This window comes from Panthera pardus, unplaced genomic scaffold (genome assembly GCF_024362965.1).
Source record: "Panthera pardus isolate Hobbes unplaced genomic scaffold, ASM2436296v1 HiC_scaffold_5, whole genome shotgun sequence".
In the NCBI taxonomy this organism is placed as follows: Eukaryota; Metazoa; Chordata; class Mammalia; order Carnivora; family Felidae; genus Panthera; species Panthera pardus.
Genome location: NW_026526980.1, coordinates 4407382 through 4429197, shown reverse-complemented (window position 1 = coordinate 4429197; position 21816 = coordinate 4407382). Strand labels below are relative to the sequence as shown.

The following is a 21816-nucleotide window of genomic DNA, read 5'->3' as shown; positions in this document are numbered from 1 at the left end:
TAGAATCCAAAGCAGGCTCCAGGCTCCAAGCTGTTGCCACAGAGCCCCACACAGGGCTGGAACTGAGGAATGGCGAGATCGTGACCTGAGCCGAAGTCGGACGCTTAACAACTGAGCCACCCAGGCGCCCCTAAAGTGTATTTCTGTTTTTTTTTTTTAAGTTTTATTTATTTTGAGAGAGAGAGAGAGAGAGAGCAAGCACACAGGGGAGGAGCAGAGAGAGAGGGAGAGAGAATCCCAGGCAGGCTCCACACTGTCAGTGCTGAGCCCAAGGTGGGGCACGATCCCATGACCTTGGGTTTGTGACCTGAGCTGAAATCAAGAGTCAGACGCTGAACTGACTGAGCCACCCAGGCGCCCCTAGAACGTATTTCTTAATCAGACCCTCTCTAATAAGCCCCGTCCTATCCCAGCCGTAGCTAATGGGCCTGTGCAGACACATGCTGCCTCCCCAGATCCCTCCCGCCTGCTGCAAAGATTGAAGGAAGTCCCACCAAAGGTCAAGGATGCAGGGATGGATGGCTTGATGCTTCCTGAGCCCTGTCACCCGATGTTAACTAGGCTGCCGTGTGATTTCCATTAGGCCCTAACCACGTGAGCGGGGAGGAGGGCAGCAGAAAATGTCCTGGAGCCCGAGGTGGAAAACAGGGGGTTGGAGTCCCAGCTCTGCCCAACTTTGGCAAATCACCTGCAGCCTTTGTGAGCCTCAGTCTTTCATCTGTAAAGTGGGGATAATGATACCTTGCCCTGCCGGCTTCACAGGGCTGACATGAAGGTCCGACACAAGACACGCCATGTAAACTGCAGCGCGACCTTTAATCATGAAGAATCACGTGGGGTGACCCCTCGGCGCACCCTCTCCCCGGGGACCTGCTGGACCTCCTCCCTGTCTTGGGGGCACGCGTGCATTCCTGTGCGCTGTCGCGGTCAGGGGCAAGTTCGCTAGTCCTCCCTGAAGAATGCCCGTCTTTCTTGTCATGTGGCAACAGCAGCTGGCAGAGGGCAGAGGAGGCCGGGGCTGGGAGAGAGGGCCTGGCTGGGTCGAATACCCCACGAGGGACGTCTCACCACGGGCTCGTAACTGTAACAGTGTTCTGCAATAGAAGACTCGGAATGGTAAACATTTGGCGAGAACTAAAGACAACAGACAGAGCCCCCGAGGGGTGGAAGAGGCAACTAGTAACGCCAAGGAAAAGAAGGGTTGTTCAAGGGAAAAAAATGCAGTCAAAGCACACTGTTTGTCTCTGTAGTTGACAACAGCTACGTGGTCAAAAGGTCAAGGTCGATGATTGGCCTATGGCAAGACTGTATGGAGACGGAGAGAGTGGGCAGGTGGGGGGCGACGGTGGTAAAGAGACTCTCCCCTGGGCAGGAAGCCGATGTTTATTTACAGTAGATGAATCAGGCGGGGAGGCTCCTGGCTTGACTCGGTCCGTGGAGCCCGAGACTCTTATCTCGGGGCCCGTGAGTTCAAGCCCCCAGGTTGGGTGCAGAGATTACTTAAAAACTAAAATCTTTAAAAAAAAATCCCCAAAAACAAATACAGTAGGTGAATCAGGAAATAGAAGTGCATATGGAAACATGGAACCCTGGGGAAAAACACAGCTGAAGGGGTTAAAAGTGATTGCTTCCGGAGACCGGGAGCAGGGCAGGGCAGAGGCTGTGGTTTTTCATCACACGCCTTTGATCCTATTATCTTTTGTGTTTTTTTTTTTTTTCCTTGTCATCACCTGTATTATATAGATCAAAACATATTTTTTGAGAAGCTGTGCAAGTGCTAAGACTTTGATTTCTAGACTGGGACTTGAAAAGCTCACCCGTACAGCCTCCCTGCCCTCCTGCCTGGTGAAAGCCATGCTGGCACGTGGCAGAGGCTACTGGAAAATGCTTGTGGACATTGGAAACCTGTCTCCCGTCCTCCAAGGGGTCTCCCACTGAGCTCACGAGGGCACCTGGAGTGGGGGCCAGGACACCCTCCAGACCTGACCTTGCTCCTGCTTCCCTGTGGGATCAGAGCAAGCCGGAGCATGGCCTCTGTGCCTGGTCTCGGTTCCTGCCTCTGGGCGATCAGGGCTTTGAGTTTTCTGAGAACATTCATAGTTACGCATTTTTAGAACTGCAAATGATAGCAGATAGCTTGCCGTGCACCGGGCACAGCCATGAACAGATAGATAATAGATAGATAGATAGACAGATAGATAATAAACAAGTGAACAAAATGAGGTACGCTGAGGCCATGAAAGTCCTCGGAAGAAAATGAACCGGGGGACAGGATAGACAGCACCAGAGGGGGCGTAGGTGCTCATCGGGTGATCTGGGAGCTTCCCTGAGGATGGGCTGTGGGAATTGAGACCTAGACAATGCGAGGGAGAGCCAGCTGAGGGCGGAAAGGAAGGTGTCCTCCAGGGAACTCTCCTCCAGAAAAATGAGACCAGGCCAGCCCCGGTAGAGCACTGAAGGCCGCAAGAATAGGGAAAGCAAGAGGCATCGGCATTCAGTAGGTCATTTTTTGGAGGGAAAATAAATCTCTGTGAATGGCAAGGATAAATTCGGTGCCACCTTGGGTTTGGTGGGCTGGCCTTCATGCAGCCCCCAGCCCCGGGGGGTTTGTCTGTCCTTCAGTATCTCCAGAGAGGGTGCACGGAGACCCCGTGCCGGGGTGAAAGATGGGTGCGTGTCACGAGGAGAGCACCGCTGGGAAGGGAGGGCCCAGGGGATGCCAGAGGCTGGTCTGTGCTGGCCAGAATTACACTCCCCGGGGAACTAAGGGTGGTAATAAGTCAAAGACGTGGCATCGAGGCTTCTGCCCCCACACGGGACTCTGCACAGCTGTGGGTCCAGTAGGTCAACTTTGAAGATGGAGTATGGCACAGCACTAAGTGTCCAGTATGGTCAACTGAGCCAAAAAAATTAACAGTAAAATCCACTACCTGCACGTACCCTTTGACGCGGCACCCCCACTTCTAGGACTCTGCGGAGAGCAGCGTAAGGGGGCTCCCGGCTGGCTCAGTTGGTGGAGACCGCACCCCTGCATCTCAGGGTTGTGTGAGCCCCACGCCGGGTATAGAGATCGCTTAAAAATAAAATATTAAAAAGAAAAGGAAATAAGTGTAAGGATATCCCTGGGCAGTCCGGCGTGAAATAGCAGGACGTCCGGAAAGGACCTGAATGGCCGTCAGCAGGGAACCAGTTGAGCAGACTGGCTTCAGCCACACAGCCCAACACCAGGCGGCCATGCCAACGACGAGGTGGAATCCTGCGCGCCCGAAGAGAATGATTAGTGGTGGGGAAACTAGGCTGGAGAATGGGCTCCCGACTCCACACCCGGCTCCCCCCTCTGTGAAGGGAAAGCGGGGCTCGAGGCGAGCAGACATTTCCGCTCCCCTGGGTAGGGAGGAGGTGTGCGGAAAAGCAAAGCACCGTGCATCACGCCCTGAGCTCCACCAATCCGGAAGGTGGGCGCTGGATGCCCCCTCCAATCAGGAGCGGAGGAGCGGGTGAGGGGCGGAGCAGGAGGCCGGAAGTGTCACCCAGGTGCAACTCCCTTCACACGGAAACCGGAAGAGTGTGGAATAAGTGTTCCCACATAACTTTTTATGGAAGGACACAGAGGAAAATGGGAAGAGAGGTTCCCTGAAGGAGAGGAAGTAGGAGCCTGGCCTCAGAGATAGTGGTAAAGGGACCCTTGACGTAAAGGTGCAGGAGTGAAGGGCCCTTCTTTAAAGGTTCCTGGGATCTCTCCTACTTAGGAATGGTTTCTTCCAAAGCCAGTGGTGAGGTCACTTGCCATGTGTCAGGTTCACAAGTTCTTTTTGTCCCATTTTGCTTTTATGGGAGATCCAGACATCATTGTGGGGGAGCACTAAGTAGGTTGCATTTACTTCTCTATTCCCTAATTTTCTGGACACCTAACAGTTCAAACCAATCTGTAGCCACCCTTGTTTGCCCCTAGATCTTTGTCTTACACTGGACTCAAGACATTTTGTAAAAACTTAGCGTCTTCTCTGCGGGAGCTCCTTCATAATGTCTGGAATTCCAACCGAACTCACTCCCAAGTGTTAAAGCAGTGCCTTCCAGACATTAGGCGTTCTAGAACCACCCTCAGGCTTTTTGCTAACACTGAAGACCTCCCATCCTTTTATTTACATAATATTTTTCTTAAATGATTCACTTTTGAAACTTCAGATTTGTTTTGGGGCGCCTGGGTGGCTCAGTCAGTTAAGCTTCTGACTCTGGGGATGGGCTCAGGTCACCATCTCACAGCCCATGGGATAAAACCCTGCCTCAGTCTCCATGCTGATGGTGCGGAGCCTGCTTGAGGTTCTCTCTCCCTCTCTGCTTCTCTCTCTCTCCCTGTCTCTCAAAATAAACTTTTTTTTAAAAAACTTCAAATTTGTTTTAAAAGGATATTTCATATTACTACTGTAAGTAGTGTTACTTATGAAAAGAACCTTTTAAATTCTTAAATTCTGGCTACACTCTATGACCTACCCGAAGTTCTGCTTATTCTTTTTGTAAAAAAAAATGGCAAGTGTTTGAGACAGGCTAACACCAAACTGGGTCTTTTTCCTTGGTGGACTCAGAAGGATTGGATGGGGACTTTCTTACTTCGTGGTTCAGTGTTATTTAATGCCCTATCAATCAACGTATCAACCCAAACCATGCCCTACAGCATTTGAATTCCACACTTCGGAGAAACCAGAGTTAGAGCCTTTCTCCCCTCTTCTGGAAAGTTTTAGTTATGTGTCCATCTGCTTTTGTGTCATCTGAACTGGATAATATATTAAGTCCATTATCCCCTGGCATTTATGGCCCTGCCTGATTAGGTTGGCTTTTTGGTAAGGGTCAGAAACACATCTGTTTGGAGGCAGCCTACGATGGCAGCTAAAAATGATGCAGGCGTAAACAAAGGAGTATTTGTCCTTTTAACAAGAATTGGAAGAATTTCTGAGCTGGTTCACGGATTCTTCCCGAGCGATGATGCGCAGAATCGCCGCCGGGACCGCGCAGGCCGAACTCTGGAGCCGCGGCTCCTGGCTCATTGTTAGGGAGTCCTAGGTCTTGGGGAGTCCCCCCGTGTGAGCCCATGAGCCCCTGCCCCCCATGAGGGAATGATGAGTCCCGTGAGTGAGAGAGCATGGTCAGAAAAGACAAGCCCCCCGGGTACGAATGCCTTTGGTGCTTTTGAGCAGCTCTCCAGTATCACTTTAATCCACTTGCTACAACCCTAGCTCTTCGGCAAGAGTTCCAATTTCACTTGGCTGTCGCTTCCTATGGTGGAGTATGCAGACTGTCCAGCCAGAGTAAAAAAGTTTAGCCTGAGATCTCAGTGGTTTAACATCCAAAGGCTTCTTCGTCAATCACAGTATCTGTCCAAAGCGTGAGGCTTCAACGAGCGGTGGCTGCACCATCCCGGCCACTTCATGGGGGAGGGATGTGGGAGGACGCACACCTCCTCTTCAGCCCGGAAATGCGCCCCAGGGTTGCTTACAGCCCATTGGCCAGAGTTAGTCATAAGGCTCCAACCTAACTGCAAAGGAGGCTGGGAAATGTAGTCCTGTCAGGCCCAGAGGAAAATGAATCCGTCGCAGCTGTCTACCATCCACCATGTTTCCATTTTGTGGTTAGATGTTCACATAGGGATGGATGTTAAGAGGAGGGGTGTTTGAGTGGGGATTAATTTTATAAATGGTCAGATCGTTAGGAAATATGTTCGCGTCGGGATCACTTTGGCTCTGTTAAGCACCATTGCTGTGATCATGAATACTCAGACCTCCAGCCTCCTGGGAGCTGTGAGCCTCCCAGGGCATTGCCACCATTGCCTGGTGGGTGGGGGATCAGGGAACAGCATTTTGGCACACATAGAGCCGCTCGTTCCTGCGCCGGCGCCCATAGTGTGCTGCTTTGAAGAGGTGCGTGCTTTTCTGAATTAGCGATTTTAATCGGTCCTCACCCGACTTCCTCCACAAGGGATATTTGGCATTTGGATGCAACACGGAGTAGCTCCTCATGCCAGACTTAAGTCTATACAGGGAAGGAGAGATGAGAGAAGAGCTGGGTTGTTTTTTTTTTTTTTTAAACTTTTTAATGTTTATTTATTTTTGAGAGAGAGAGAGAGAGAGCACAGGCAGGGGAGGGGCGGAGAGAGAGGGAGACACAGAATCCAAAGCAGGCTCTGGGCTCTGAGCTGTCAGCACAGAGCCCGACGCAGGGCTCAAACTCACAAACCGCGAGATCACGACCTGAGCCGAAGGCAGACACTTAACCTAGTGAGCCAGCCAGGCACCCTGAGAACAGCTGTTTTTGATTTGCTAAAACCCCCACTAAAAACTGCCTATTTTTTGCTTAATTTTGCTCTGCCATTGACACGTGTATTTCTCTCTCTCTCTCTCTCGCCCCCTTTAGCATCTCTCTCTCTTCCTCTGGACTTTAAACACAATCCCTCGCCCCACCGTGCCCTGTGAAAATGTTGGTGCTCCTGGCTTTCATCATCGTCTTCCACATCACCTCTGCAGCGTTGCTGTTCATCGCCACCATTGACAATGTAAGTTCCCTTTCTTTCCGACCGTCCCAGATCCCAGAGCCCCCGGATCCTACAGTCTGTAGAAGCAGGATTGAGAAGTTGCCCAAGGCGATTAGGATACGGGCTTGTCCTCCCCCGTGAGACATGCCCCTCTCAGCTCAGGCCTCGGGGCTCAGCCAAGTGTGGAGGTTCAGAGCATCTCACGGTTAGGTCTGGGTCCACAGGCACCTGGATCTTCTTGTCCCTGATCCCCCACATGCCTGGTGTGATGCCTTGGGTGTAGGAAGCTCTTTCCTTGAATTCACTTGAATTCATCCCTCCTCTCGGTAAATTTCTTAACCTCCACACTGTGCCATTCCGGGGCTGGACCATTCTTTGCTGTGGGGCCGTCCTGTGTCATGTAGGGTACTTAGCACTATCTTTGGTCTCCACCCACTAGATGCTATTTTGTGACAACCAAAAACGTCCTCGGACATTGCCAAATGTCCCCAGGCGGGCAAAACCACCCTCAGTGGAGGCCCACAGCCCTAGATCCCCCAGGTGACCCATCCCAGGTGATTTCTGCCCCTCCTGCCTTTAACACCTTACAAGTCAGGAACCCTGTTGCTAGGCCCCCCCAGTTATGCCTTCCCTGGCAGAGCTCATGCTTGGAACTTTCCTGCTGCCCGTGCTCCCGGAAACATTGAACTCTTACTTTCATATCCAGTCTGCGGCCATGTAGCAGGGATGCATTTGAGAAACAACCCATCGGTAAAGACTAATGGGTCTCCTAGCAGGAAATGAAGCTTGGTACCAGAGGTCCTCCTGGCCCGCACTTAGCCCCATGGGCCTGGCTTCCATCCTGATCGTTTCAAACTCAGAAGCATTTAGAGTCAGAAACACGGCTCAGCAAGCCTCGGCTGCGCCTTCCGCGTGGCCACCAATGCTGCCGACATCGAGGACTCCTGTTGATCGATCATCATATGGGAACCTAGATTATCACACCGCCTGCCCCTTAGCGCTCACCCTGGCCAGGTCCTGCGCTAGGTCCTTATACATGAACCCACGCATTTGGTCCTTACCTCAAGCCTACGAGACGGGTCCTCTTCTGACACGGTTTTATGATGCGGGAGTTGGGCCTCCGGGCAGTTGGACACCTGTGCTTGGCTCACCTGCAGTCAGTGGCGGGACCGGGATTGGAGCCCTTCCTGACCCTGGATCCTGGAAGGGAGGTGATCGCAGTGATCAGTCTGGGTTCCAGAAGGGTCTCGAGGAGTTGCTCTGCGGGGCCAGGGCAGAGATCACAGTGATGCTGTGGCTTAAAGGGTTTGGGCCTCTGTGACATAAATGGTAGTGAGCGTTCTTTTAGAATCCCCTTTCTCTGTGCTTTGCAACTTCCCCTTTGAGATCCTGAAAGGGTCGCCGACGTCATGAGAGGGATAGACAGACATGAGAGGCAGAAGAGCCCTCAGCCACAGCACCAGCTAGTCCTTTGGGGCACTGTGGGTATTTGTAGTGCCGTGGCACTTACCAAGAAGACATGGACAGGCTTTTTTTGGCCAGTTGGTAAGTCACGGTGTTCATTATGAGTTAGGAATTACTCTTGGCACGTAGCTGGCACATGGGAGCTCGGTGAATGTTTGATGACTGGACAGATAGGAGAGGGGGATTCCAGTCTTTGGATGGATAGAAGACAGAAGAAGGGCCCAGTGGGGGCGGGGAGCTGTAGAAGGCACAGAGAGGAAGAAAGCATTTGGACCGAAAGCAGAATTTGGCCTGCTCGTCTCCTCCACAACAGCCTTTGCCCCCAGATTTCAGCCTTTCTGGCTGCCCCCTGACGTCGCCCCTATAGTTCGTGTGGATTTGCCGCTATGAGCTCTTGTTATTGCCACATGAGCCTCATTCGCTGCTGAAAAGCAGCCCAACAGCACGGACCTCGCTTGGGAGCCTGTCGGACGTGCAGAATCCCAGCCCCACCCCAGACCTCTCAAATCAGAATCTGCAGTTTTCTAATTTTTTTTAAACGTTTACTTATTTTTCGAGAGAAAGACAGAGCGTGAGCACAGGAGGGACACAGAGAGAGGGAGACCCAAAATCCGAAGCAGGCTCCAGGCTCTGAGCTGTCAGCACGGAGCCCAACATGGGGCTGGAACCCACGAACTGTGAGATCATGACCTGAGCCGAAGTCGGACACTCAACCCACTGAGCCACTCAGGCGCCCCCAGAATCTGCATTTTAACCCGATTCCCAGGGGCCCCACATGCACCCTGCAGACTGAGAAGTGCTGGTCCCGTCCCGAATATTTATTTCCTGCTGTGCCTCGCACCTGGGTAGAAGTCAATGCTTTTGTGATTAACCGACCGCCCTCCCCTGTGTTTCTGCTTTGTGTTACAGGCCTGGTGGGTAGGAGAAGAGTTTTTTGCAGACGTCTGGAGAGTGTGCGTCAACAACACAAATTGTACAGAAATCGATGCCAGCTATAAGGGTGAGTGCGAAGCCGATACAGAAACACCGAGCGAGAAAGGAACGCTCAGGCGGAGGGCTCCCCTGTTCGCCGCTTTCATACCCTCTCCTGTGCTCTCGGGGTACTTGGAAAGGGCTGGCCCAGTGCTCCGTGCAGGCCAGAGACAGGAGGGGTGTGCAGAAACCAGCTAAGCCGCCCCCCCTCCGCCGCCCCGGTTCTTGGCCAATCAGAGCTTCCATTTCTCGCGAGCTGTCAGGCCACTTTTCCCGGTTTGGGCACAGCCACCTTCTCCCGTGTCCTCACAAGGCGGAGAGCAGAGAGCCCAGAGCCCAACAAGCTGCCGGGTGTCTTCAGGAAGGCATCCTGCTCATGAGGGCTCCGCCCTCACGGCCCGATTCCCTCCTAGAGGTCCCACGTCCGAACGCCATCCCATCGGGGGTTAGGATTTCAATAGAGGAGTTTGGGGGAGGCATAGTCAGCCCACAGCAGCCCCAAACTGCACCATCCCTGGTTCAACCCGAACTGTGAGATCGTGACCTGAGCCGAAGTCAGACGCTCAACCAACTGAGCCACCCAGGTGCCCCCTGGATTTTTATGCTTCATAGAGCTGTAATTTACAAATCAGAAACTGCATACTTCTTAAGGGCTCAGTTCAAAGAGTTTTCCCAATGCTATATACGCCCGTGCAAGAGAGAGAACTTTCCCATCACCCTAGAAAGTTCCCTTGGGCCCCTTTCCACTCGTTTCCCGCCAGCCCCGTCCCGAGGGCAACCACTTCTGACTTGTGTCACTATAGTTCCCTCTGCCTGTTGGGACTTGATACAAATGGAGTCGTACAGTGTGTATTCGTGGGCGGGGGGCGGGGGCGGGCTTCTTTCCTCACTGCAAGGAATGGGGTAAGGGCCCAGGTGCTCTGTGGATGGCACTCCTGATGTACAGCCAGGAGGGACCGTGAGCCACTGCTCTAAGCATTTCATTAGATACTTCCAAATTGGGGCGCCCGGGTGTCTCCGTCAGTTAAGCCTCCAACTTCAGCTCAGGCCCTGATCTCACAGTTTATGGGTTCAAGCCCGGCCACGGGCTCTTTGCCGTCGGCATGGAGCTTGCTTGGGTTCCTCTGTCTCCTTCTCTCTCTGCCCTTCCCCGACTTGTTCTTTCTCTCGAAGGAAATAAACTTAAAAAAAAAAAAAAGTACTTACAAACTATGCTCTCCTCCAGTCAGTTTCAGGCAAAACTGGGGAAAAAGAAGAAGGTTTGTCGTTAGGTTTTCCCGTGCAACTTTGGCCACCGTCTCCTCACCCGTGTTAGCTGCATCCTGGTGATGACGTTCAGCCCTTATGCGGGACTTCCTGCTTGCAGTGCCCCCTAAAATCCTTACATGGATGGATTCCTTCTGCTTGCCCTGCCTTAAGGCGGGGGGCAGGGGGGAAGCTGGGAACCACGCAGGTGGCTCCAGCCTGTGCCCTTGATCCCTTGTCTACACTGGCAGTGTGTAGCTTCCGCTGTGTCCTTCCGTGCGATGCCCTCCATCCAAGCCCAGCTCTTCTCTCTGCTGGGACTTCCTTCTGCCGAGCCTGGCTCTCCAAGGCTGATCCGAGAACCCTCCCTTTCTCTTCTCCTAAGTAGCAGTCATAAGGCTGATTCCCTTATAGTTAGGGGGTATTCAGTAGTCAGTTCTCAGAGCACTTTCTGAAGGTCCCTTGGGCCCGTGAGCCCCACGTCCCCAAGAATCCCTCTGGAGGCCTGTAGGACGTCGGGGATCATGTGGTCCAGTGCACAGATGGACACCGAGGGGGAGGGGATGCTGGGAGGACACCTGGCCGCTCTTGTGCTCGCAGTGTGCAAATGTCCGTTTACCTCCTGTCGTCCTCACTCGGGAGCTGCCACTGTCACTGTGGCCCCGGGAGTCTGCGGTCCTCGGTCACGCTCTCTCGCCCTCTCCCCGCAGATTATTCCACGGTGCAGGCGGTCCAGGCCACCATGATCCTGTCCACCATTCTCTGCTGCATCGCCTTCCTGATCTTCGTGCTCCAGCTCTTTCGCCTCAAGCAGGGAGAGAGGTTCGTGTTAACCTCCATCATCCAGCTCATGTCATGTAAGTAGAGCGACGGGCTTCCTGTCATAAGCACTCCCCTCCCGGGAGCTCCCCTCTCTACTGCACCATGACTAGGAGCCAGGAGCGGCGGCAGGTGAGGTCTGAGAGAGGAGAAGCCGGCCGCCACGCTGCGGCGGAACCTTCTCTACGTCAGAGTCTGGGATTTAGTTGGGGGGTCAGGGCAGGCGTCCCCAGGACATGAAGTCTGAGCTGGGATCTGTAGGATAAGTAGGAGTTGGCGTCTAGAACGTGCTGTCTTGATACTGAGGGGAGAGGCAAAGGTTCCCCCAGGGAAGATGCCGCTAATGTCTGTGTGTGCTGGTGATTCAGTCAGGATGGCTTTTGGCTTCAAGTAAGAGAGAAATCCAATAAACAAGGGCTTCAGCCACAAAGACCTTTACTTTTTTTATATGACAAAGAGCTTGAAGGTGGAAGGAGCCATTGTTGGCCTGGCAGCTCAGCAGCATCAAGAGCTTCCACTCGGTTCTTTGATGCTTTTCATCTTCAGAGTGTCAGTGATGACTTCCTCATGGCCCCCAAAAGGCTGCTGCAGCTCCAGACATTCATCCTAACCTCACAGTATCTAAAGCAGTAACAGGGGAAAGTACAGCAACAGAAGACGCATTCTCCTCCCTATCTGTCTCTTTGCAGGGAGTACTATTTTTCACTGAAGGCTTTTTCTGCGGCCAGAACTGGGGCACATATGGGTCCATAAAGTATAGCAAGTAAACAGGAATAGGACTGCTGGGTGGGGGAGGGGAGGGAGAGATGGTTGGCAAACGGTGGTCCACGGGCCAAATCTGGCTCACTGCCTGTTTTTTTCTTTTTTAAATGCTCATTCATTTTTGAGAGAGAAAGAGAGAGTGTGTGAGCGGGGGGAGAGGCAGAGAGAGAGGGAGACCCAGAATCTGAAACAGACTCCAGGCTCTGAGCTGTCAGCACAGAGCCCGACGCGGGGCTCGAGCTCACGGTCCGCGAGATTGTGAACTGAGCCGAAGTCAGACACTGCCTGTTTTTATAAATAACATTCTAGGGGCGCCTGGGTGGCTCAGTCGGTTGAGCAGCCGACTTCGGCTCAGGTCACGATCTTGCGGTCCGTGAGTTCAAGCCCCGCGTCGGGCTCTGTGCTGACAGCCTGGAGCCTGTTTCGGATTCTGTGTCTCCCTCTCTCTGACCCTCCCCCATTCATGCTCTGTCTCTCCCTGTCTCAAAAATAAATAAACGTTAAAAAAATTTTTTTTAAATAATTCTACTGGAACATAGCCCCGGCCACTTGCTTGCACAGTGTGGCTGCGTCCACGCTCTGGCGGCCAAGCTGAGTAGTTGCGACAGAGATCGTAAGTGGCATACGAACCCTAAACTCTTCGCTGTCTGGCTGACGCCTGGGTTACACCGGTTCTGACTCACCCTCCGGGCCATGCCGACGGCCACCCGAACAAAATCGGGTCCGGCTAGCAACAAGTGCGAAGTCAAGCGTTCACGGGGTAGGCGGCAATATTCTGCTGCAAAACATTAGTTGTGATCTTTCCAAAAGACCAAAAGTAACTACTCCCCAGTCACCGAAGCTTACGTGCGTCTTCTTCTCCAGCCGCGGTCCCCGCGGGGGGCTGGTGCACGCCGTGTCAGTGGTCCGTGATCTGTTTATTTGCTTTCTTTGGACAGGCCTGTGCGTTATGATAGCAGCTTCCATTTATACAGACCGGCGCGAAGACATCCACAAGAACAACGCGCAACTGTATTCGCTGACCGCGGACGGCAGATATGGCTACTCCTTCATCCTGGCGTGGGTGGCCTTTGCTTTCACCTTCATCAGCGGCCTCATGTACCTGATACTGAGGAAGCGCAAATAGGACACCCAGAGCTACGTAGCGTTTGCTGCAGTACAGAATCCACATTCAGATAACCGTTTTGTATATAATCAATTGTGTGTGTGCGTGTGGTTTTTCTAGCAAACATATCGTTTCCTTTAAAAGCCAGAAAAAAAAAAAAAAGAGAGAGAGAGAGAGAGAAGAGTTTTTGCATTCTTGAGATCAGAGAGAGAACAGACGATGAAGGCTGGAACCCAGAACTCCTGCCCATCCAAAAGTCGTGAGACGACAAAGCCAAAAATCCAGCCATGCTCAAATGCAAACATGTTCAGTGGGATGTTTCTAGACCGTGACGATGTGCTGTGATGTGATGTGACGAGAGACCAAGAACGCCAGGTCTCGGGGGACGTCCTCCCCCCCCAGGCTGGAGCCTCGCCGAGCACCCCCCTCCCCTCGGCCTCCCCTCCCCACTCTGTCTGTGCTGGTGTTGGAGGTGGGGTGAGGGGGGGTCCGGGTGAGGGATCGAGTCTCCTCAGATGTTTAGCCAAGTTCTATGCGAGAAACAGATGTGTATCCCCTGCTGTTCTGTCTGTATCCAGACCAGAGCCCAATGGTCCTGTGAGGGGCTGGGTCCAGAAAGTTCCACCCACGTTTGCTGACGGTGTCAGGTGCTTGCCTTAGGGAAGGTGAACTTTAAGGGGGGTCGGGCTGAGGCTCACCCTAAGGCGGGGAATCTCAGCATGTGACCCCCGGCAACCTAGTAAGGTGCAGACTGCCAGGGCCCCTCCCCGGACCTACAGAATCAGTGTCTTCAGGGACGGGGCCTGGCAACCTGCATTCCTAACAGGCTCCTTGTGTTGAAGCCGAGGACCACAGCCCCAGGGCTGGGTGAGCACAGCTGCCTCGTCACGAGACGTAAAGATCTTGTGGTGAGGTGCTGGCCGCCACCAGCCTCTGTTAGCTCTTGTCTCTTCCACAGCGGCTCACATGTGGGTCATCGTCCCAACTGTGCCCAAGCCAGTGTCCGGACAGCCAGATGGCCTAGAGGTGCTGCCTTCTTCCTCCTGTAAGTAGGAAAGCCTGTCCCGCCTTCTGAGGCCGGCCGGCCTCTGCTAACCCCCATTTCTAGAGCCTCAGCGGGCCCACCCGCCGATCATTTATTCAGCAGCATAAATCATGGAATGCTTGGTACATGTCAGGCCCAGGGCCCGCCGAGTGGGGACAGTCTTCTCAGGGGCTCAGCGTCCACTGGAAGAGGCAGATTAAAAACTACTTAGGAAAACTAATCACGAACTATGACGAAGGCCGCAGAGAACACAACCCAGGTTCAAGAGAGAGAGGCCCTTGGGTAGGGGGGAGCCTGCTGTATGCCTGCCTATTTTCAAATGCTCCTGGAGGCACTTAAATCGGCAGAAATGTCACTCTGGTCTGCCACACAGAGTGCCTTTGTCGGGCGGTGGTGTCTCATTACACCCCAAGGACACTTTTGTGGAGGGTCCCAGGGTCCCGCCTGCAAAGGCAGCCGTGACAGGCTTCCGGATTGCCGTGGCTCTCGAACACCGGTGTGCACAGTGCCGCCTGGGGAACATGCTTCGGTAGGGTCCGGGGGACAAGCCCGCCAGGTGCTTCCGAGGCTCTCCTGCAGAATACGGCCGTGGGGAGTTTGTCTTTGGTGTGAAAGCACGGTGTGTGGCAGGTGACCCCGGGAAGTGCCTCCTGTAAGAAGTTCTTCGCCCCTCATGGTCTGTACCCTCTTGGATTTTGGGCATGCCGCCGGGGACATGTGCCTGGGGCCCCGCGTGGGACCCATCTGCCGCGTCTCCGTGCTGGCACTTTGACCTTCTGCTAAGTGGAGCGATGACTTGTCATAGCCTGGTTCCCGTGGACCTGGGAAGATGCCCAGGCGTGGTCTTAGGGCCACCATGGATGCCAGTGCAGGATGGGCTTTTCTCTCCACCCACTCGCTCGTTTCTTCGTTCATTTTCAACAGCGCATTAAATGCTTACTATGTGCCGGGCACTGTGTGGGGCTCTCAAAACACAGGGTGGGCAAATTCACTTGAGGTAGGAACTCCCTCCTCGTGGAGAGGCCACCAGCACAGCGACAAAGGGACAGACACGGGGAAAAACTGTCACCTCTTGCTTCCATGGAAAACCCATTGTAAGAGTGTGGGCCATACCTCCCGGGGTTTGCAAGATGCTACATGAGCCTCAAGGAGGAAGGTGGGTCTGCGTGCCCCGGGGCTTTCTACCCAGGGGGCTTTTCTAGAATTTTCTAGCTGCCACGGTGGAAACAAACAAAAGTCTTAGAGCCCCAAGTCTGGAAAGCCTGCTCCCCAGGCAGGGTGTGAATTTCCCTCCCCAAATTTGAGGGGTACATGAGTGTCTGAAACGACCCCGTGGAGTTTCCTGGCTGGTCACCCCTCCTGTGGGGCACGTTTGGTGTCCACATCCATCTGTGATGCCCCGGTTTTGTGAAATATGAGAGGTGCTTCCTCCCCCGCGTGGTGTGATGTGTGACGTGCGTCGGGAAAGTAAGGTGGTAGCAGGAGGAAGAAAATGCCCAACCTTCTTCGCCCTAGACAGAACCAGCCCTCACTCGGCGCTTAGGGTCAGTTATTCAAGGACAACCCCAATGAAGAAAATTAGCTGAGACATCCAGGAAGCAACGACTAGGACCAAACACGTGACTCTTAACAACTGCATTTGAAGGGAGTGTAGTTTGCGCATTTTAGGACATTTTTATAAAGTACTGTAATTCTTTCGTGGAGGGGCTATGGATGGAGACAGATTAACTTGTTTTGTTATTTGCATTAAAATTCCTTTGGGTCTCTGTTCAGATGAGTTTGGAGGACTGATTTGTTGGTCGGAGTGGATGTATGTGTTCGTCGATGAACGCAGGAAAGTTGGGGGCCTTCCTCCCCGCCCGACGCCGCCCCCCACACGCTCTCTGCTGTGGTCGTGTGCCTGGGTGCATTCGTTCTTCAACAGAGCTCAAGTCGTAGGATGCTCTGTACTTGCCGCTAAGGAAGACCTGCCCACGAGCCTATACGTAGACGCACTCAGCACAGTAACTGGAAGATAGAAGTTGTGGCTTCCTTTAAAGTCTGCCTGGACGAGAGATTGACTTGCTAATAGTTGAAAGGCTACTTACTATACAGTAGGTTAGACAGTTCTGTGTATTGAGGGACAGTGGTTTTGGGGGGCAGCGTTACGGAAAGGCTGAATTTGAATCTTGGCTTGGGGACAAAATGGGACTTTAAGGTAGTTAGATCCTTTCTACTTAATGTGTTTTTAAAGTAGTCTATTTCCTACATTTTATATAATCTGAAACTGTACATGACAAATAAAGTTTGGAAGCAAACTGCCCAGAACAACAGACTCCAATGTTCCCAACCGTGCCAACCATCTAGCGGAGAAGGCTGCCATTTTGAGTGGCGGGGGCGCCATTTCATTTCCCGTCAAGATAATCCTGGGCAGTGTTTACAGCGAGCCATTGATATCTGACAGGTCGCCACAGGACAATTTCCACCACCGCCCCCCGCCACCGCCTTTGCCTGCAATGGAATCTCTTTCCCAGAAGAATAACATGCTTCTTCTGGGACCCCGTGCTGGAAGGCCCCACACTTGGTTAGCGATCCGCTCGCTAATGCCATCTTAAAATCCGTAATGATATTTGAGCAAACAGCCCCACTATTTCTATTTGCAATGGTCCCTGAAAATTATGTAGCCAGTCCTGCTCTCCAGTTTGCTTAATAAATGCTTCTGCTTTAAAGGGTTTGGTCAAGGGGCGCCTGGGTGGCTCAGTCAGTCAAGCGTCAGACTTTGACTCAGGTCATGATTTCATGGTTTGTGAGTTCAAGCCCCGCATCGGGCTCTGTGCCGACAGCTCAGAGCCTGGAGCCTGCTTCGGATTCTGTGACTCTCCCTCTCTGCCCCTCCCCGATTTGTGTTCTGTCTCTCTCTCTCTCAAAATAAACATTAAAAAAAAGTTAAAGGGCTGGATTATGATGAAAGTCAGATCTTTTCAGCATACTCTGCTAAAAAATGAAAGTTCAGCCAGAAAGAAAGGAAGTATAGATATATTGGTAGATAAGTAGATGGGTAGATAGGTAGATACATGGGTATATCAAAATACAGATGGGTAGATGATAGATAGATGGATAGATGAAGAGAGAGAGATCTTGAATTCTTACCTAAGGAATGCCAAAAGTAGTAGTAACAATCCATCTGGGGAATCTACATCCCCTTGACACGGGCGTTGCAAACTAAAACCTCCAGGGGTTTCTATCTGTATTCTTTGTGCGTCCAGGGTTTTTGTTTGTTGGTTTCGTTTGGTTTTTGGTCCGTGTGGCAGGTAGCTGGTGGTCACCCCAGAGAACTCAGTTTTACGTATTTCTTCCATTTGGAAGAAAGCTTGTCATTCATTCATTCATTCACCAAATATCTGTGGCCTCCCACGATTTATCCTGGAGAATGCTCATGTGTGCTTCAGAAGAATGTGTATTCTGCTGCTGTTGGAGGGAATGTTCTGGAGATGTCTGGCCCATTTGGTGTAAAGTGTAGTTCAAATCCAATGTTTCCTTATTGATTTTCTGCCTGGATGATCTATCCATTCCCAAAGGTGGGGCACTGAAATCTACTATTACTGTATTGCTGTCCGTTCTTCCCTTGGGACCTGTTAACATTGCTTTATTTATTTAGGTGCTCCGATCTTGGGTGCATTAATATTTATGACAAAGGACTCAATTCATCACGAGGATATTGTAAATATTTTTTCACCAAGTATTTGTGTATGTATTATGGCATAAGCATTGTGCTGGTTGCCAGGTACATTATGATAAACTTAGTCCCTGCCCTGCTTTAGACTTAGTCCCAATTAAAAAGAAGGGGGGGGGGGGCTGGTGCCTGGGTGGCTCAGTCGGTTGAGCGTGTGACTTCAGCTCAGGTCATGATCTCACAGTTCGTGGGTTCGAGCCCCGCGTCAGGCTCTGGGCCGACAGCTCAGAGCCCGGAGCCTGCTTCGGATTCTGTCTCTCCCTCTCTCTCTGCCCCTCCCCTGCTCATGCTCTGTCTCTCTCTCAAAAATAAGTAAACATTAAAAAACAATTATTTTAAGTGCAAAGAGGAATACTTGACGGTACGTGAAAATTACATGCGATTCGCATTTCAGTGTCCATAAGTAAGGTTTTATTGGAAGCCAGCCATGCCCATTTGTTCAGTTATGGTGCCAGCTGCCTTCACGCTACAGTGACATCCACACTACAGTGGGAGAGTTGTTGCAGAACGTGTCTGGCTCTAGTACTGTCTGGCCTGTTATAGAAAATATATGCCATCCTCTGGTCTGATCAGACAAGAAGGGAACTTCCTCCGCGTCTCTTTTGAGGAACAAGAGGAGTTTTCCCGGAGCCCTTTGGCAAACTCCTCCCGGTGTCACTGGCCCGAGGATTCCACTTTTCATGCTTCACCCAAACACCCAAACACCGGCGGGGGGATTAAATTAGCACGCTTAGTATTGACCTCTTAGCTGGGGATCACATTCCTCCAGTGAGGGATATACTTATGAACCACACTCTCAGCAAAGAGAAAGGAAGAGGCGAGGAACAGTGTCTGCCCCAGTCCATCCCTTCGCTGCCCGACGTCCATGCACAACTTCAAAAGACTTTAAGATTCATGGGATGTACTAACTTCTTCCCAAGAGGTACACGCCCTGAAGCCAAAACCAGTTAGTACTTCCAGCTCCAGGGTTGTTTGGTGACTTTATTTATTTGAGAGAGGGTGCAAATGGGCGAGGAGCAGAGAGAGGGAGAGAGAGAGAAGCGGGGCTCACCCAAACCCGTGTTTACCAAAGCCGGTCTCATGCTCACCCGACGCGGGGCTCGAACTCACGAGCCACGAGGTCATGAGCTGAGCCCAAGTCAGATGCTTAACCAACTGAGCCACCCAGGCACCCCTTGGTGACGTTTATCATCCTCTTTATCAGGCCCACACGTGGCTCCTGTGACTAAAGGCTAAGATATATACGCCCAACGTACCCAATACGTAATGGGGGAAGACCTGTTCTGTAATAAGTGATGCCCTTTGGAAAATGGATCAGTAGAAGGAGAGTCGATGCCCAGTGACCTAAGGGTCACGGTCTGTTGCGAATACCGAGAACTTCCCTGATGGGGAGCAACATCAGTGGTTGGTCAACCCATGGCCTTTGATTCCACTCAGTGGCACAAGCTGTATCCAAGGCTGTATCCAAGATGGGCAGTGGGGAGGAGGGCCCCTACCTCCTTCCCGTGGGCATGAGGCCTGGTGTCTCAGAAGAGCCTCGGGCGGGGACAATCACAGATGGGGTTCCTTTGGCCGTGCAAGGCCAAGCCAGCCAGACATCTTCCCTGGCTCTTGGCTTGTTTCTACACAACAAGCTTTTATCATCACAAATTTTGACAGGAATCCTGGAGCTGGGTGGTTCTGCCTGACGATCTTTCACGAAGTGGGCCTCATCTCTGAGCCTGAGAAGTCCTGTCTCCTGGTCCCATCCCTCAGTCTCTTGAGGCAGTAACTTCATGCTTTCATAATCCAAGCTATGTCCCTGGTCTTGTCTCTTTGTCTGGTGGAAAAAGCTAGGATCTGGGGTGTCTTTTCTCGTCATCTCCTCCATCGTGCTTGGCTTTCCGCCTCCACACCACTGATCCGTAGTTTTGAGCAGGGCTTAACAGACCACTGGCTTGCTGGCCAAAGGCCTGCTTTTTTGAGGCCCAAGAGCTAAGAATGCTTTGTCTTTTTTGGAGAGTTGTAAAAAACAAACATGTCAAGAAGTATATGCAGCAAAGACCTTGTGTGGCCTGGAACACGGAAACGATTTACTGTCTGCCCCTTTGCAGGCAAAGGGTGCCGCTTCCCGGGTTAGACTTCGAGTCGTCCGTCACTGCGCATCCCTGAAGCACCAGATTCCCCCGTCAGTCTGGATTGCAGGCTTCAGGCAGAAAGAATCTCAGGAAAGCCGTGTTTTCTTCCACTCTTGCCATCGGGTGAACCATCTCTGGCTCAAGGCTTTTTCTTTTCTTACGTTGTGTTTATGTTTTACATTTATTTTGAGAAATAGTGGTGGGAGGGAGAGAGGCAGAGAGAAAGGGAGTCCGAATCTCAAGCGGGCTCAGTGCTGCCAGCAGAGAGCCCGATGTGGGGCCCGAACCCAGAAACTCTGAGATCGTGATCTGATCTGATCTGATCATGATCTGATCATGATCGCTTAACCGACTGAGCCACGCAGGTGCCCCTCGATTGACTTTTTCTTGAAGGAGCTTCGCGACGGCTCTAGGAAGCTGAACATTGTAACAGCCTGATAGGTTTCTTGCTATAACTCTTGCTGGTCTGACAGCTTCCACAGGTACATGGTTGGTGGAAAACAGGGTTAAACGTTTGGTCCTGGCCCAGCCCAGTCCACGCCTGATTTTGCAAACAGGATAACGCTGGCACACAGCCACGCCCACTGACTTACACATTGTTCGTGCCTGCTTTAACAGGCAGGGATGAGTGGTTGCCAAAGAGACCATACTGACCGCTAAGCCTGAAACAGTTGCTATCTGGCCCTTTACAGAGAAGCTTGCCAAAACCTGGTATAAAGCAAATGTTTTGCGATCACAGTGCACGGGCCACCGCTTCCCAGCCTGGAATGGCGGGGCCTCACTGCCCTCTGCCCTGCCCCCTCCCACTGGCCAGTTGCACATTTAGAGTGTTACTTGTAGTGCCCAAATTTAATACCAGTCAGGGTTCTTAGCTGTAAGCAACGGGGACTCTGGCTGATTTAAACAGAACGGGAGCTCGGTGAAAGCAAACCGGTGAAGCACAGGCTTGGAAGTATGCAGTCACATCCCCGTGATTGCCTCCGATTCTTCCATAGAACCGTCTGGTGAGGAAACCACTGCTGTCACCACAAGCTGGTGCTTTGCACCGAGAACTTGACCTTAGGAAGCCCGCTGCTCCACCGGAAAGCATCTGTCTGTGCTATCCCTACTCCTTTGGATTCAGAGCCTGGCACGGTGCGTCTGATGGATGGGCGAAGACTGTGTCAGGTGACCACACCCTCGCCGCAAGGGCAGCTGGGAAACAACAGGCATTTTCAGTATCTATAGTGGGAGGTAAGGTCTGCAAGCCACCAAAACTCCGAAGGAAGGAAATTCCCCAACAAAGGAAGGAAGTTCAAAGGCTGGGCAGTCAAAACCCAAGAGCAAATGCCTGCTACATCCTATCAGGATCGAGTTCCCTATTTATCCACAGCTAAGTTCGTGCTTCCCAAAGTTTATTCACCCGTCTCTCCTCGGCCACATGCTCCTTGCTCATAGGCATATACGGCCTGGACTGTTACTTGCTGAACATTTTTCTTTAAAGCAACTAGTTTTTATGTGAATACATTTATTCAAAAGGAAACTCTAAGGTAAGTTGAAAATCACCCTCGGCTGTCCTAAGTGACATAGATATGATTAAATTAAAAACAAGAATGCTGTTAAGTGTAGTGCAAACCGTTATCTGGCAGAGGTTTTGAGCCTGAACACTGCTGTTTCCTAAGGAATAAAGGAGGCTAGTAACCGACGTATAGGTGTTAAAAAATTATCAGGACCGTAGCTGCTTGACATAATCAGAAAGCTAACAAGAGAACGGAGGAGACAGGAACTTCCTCCTATGTGATGTGACTCTAGGTACCACCTAAATGAGTTGGGTACCACTGGGGGTGTTTGCCTCGTCATGATAATATAAAAAAGCATAAACTAAAGTCCTTGCTGGCGCAAGGGAATTCACACGTACGCTCCGATCCTATCGGATTTCCTGATTCTGCTCTTTGTGAGCCGGGTTTCCTCTTTCAGGCTGGCCACATCAGACATCCCAAGCCAACAGGAGATTAGAAACGTGTGTTTTTGTTTAGCCACGCCTGAGTGTGTGATCGGAAGCTTCCAGCCTCC

The 21816-nt window shown here is 51.9% G+C and overlaps 1 protein-coding gene and 1 long non-coding RNA gene across 2 annotated transcripts in view; one reads left to right on the top strand and one right to left on the bottom strand.

Moving 5' to 3' along the window:
- EMP2 (epithelial membrane protein 2) overlaps positions 1–15707 on the top strand; it is a 32123-nt gene extending 16416 nt beyond the window's left edge. The window contains exons 2-5 of the mRNA XM_019468565.2: positions 6406–6544; positions 8897–8987; positions 10915–11061; positions 12724–15707. Of these exons, the coding sequence (XP_019324110.1) occupies positions 6467–6544; positions 8897–8987; positions 10915–11061; positions 12724–12911 (504 nt within the window). The 5' untranslated portion in view covers positions 6406–6466 and the 3' untranslated portion in view covers positions 12912–15707. The remainder of the gene's footprint in view (positions 1–6405; positions 6545–8896; positions 8988–10914; positions 11062–12723) is intronic.
- Positions 798–3045, bottom strand: LOC109278310 (uncharacterized). Its single transcript, XR_008419383.1, has 2 exons — positions 2941–3045; positions 798–1094 (listed from the first exon to the last, which is right to left on the bottom strand). It is a non-coding gene; the product is annotated as an uncharacterized LOC109278310 (long non-coding RNA).
- Positions 15708–21816: the final 6109 nt, after the last annotated feature.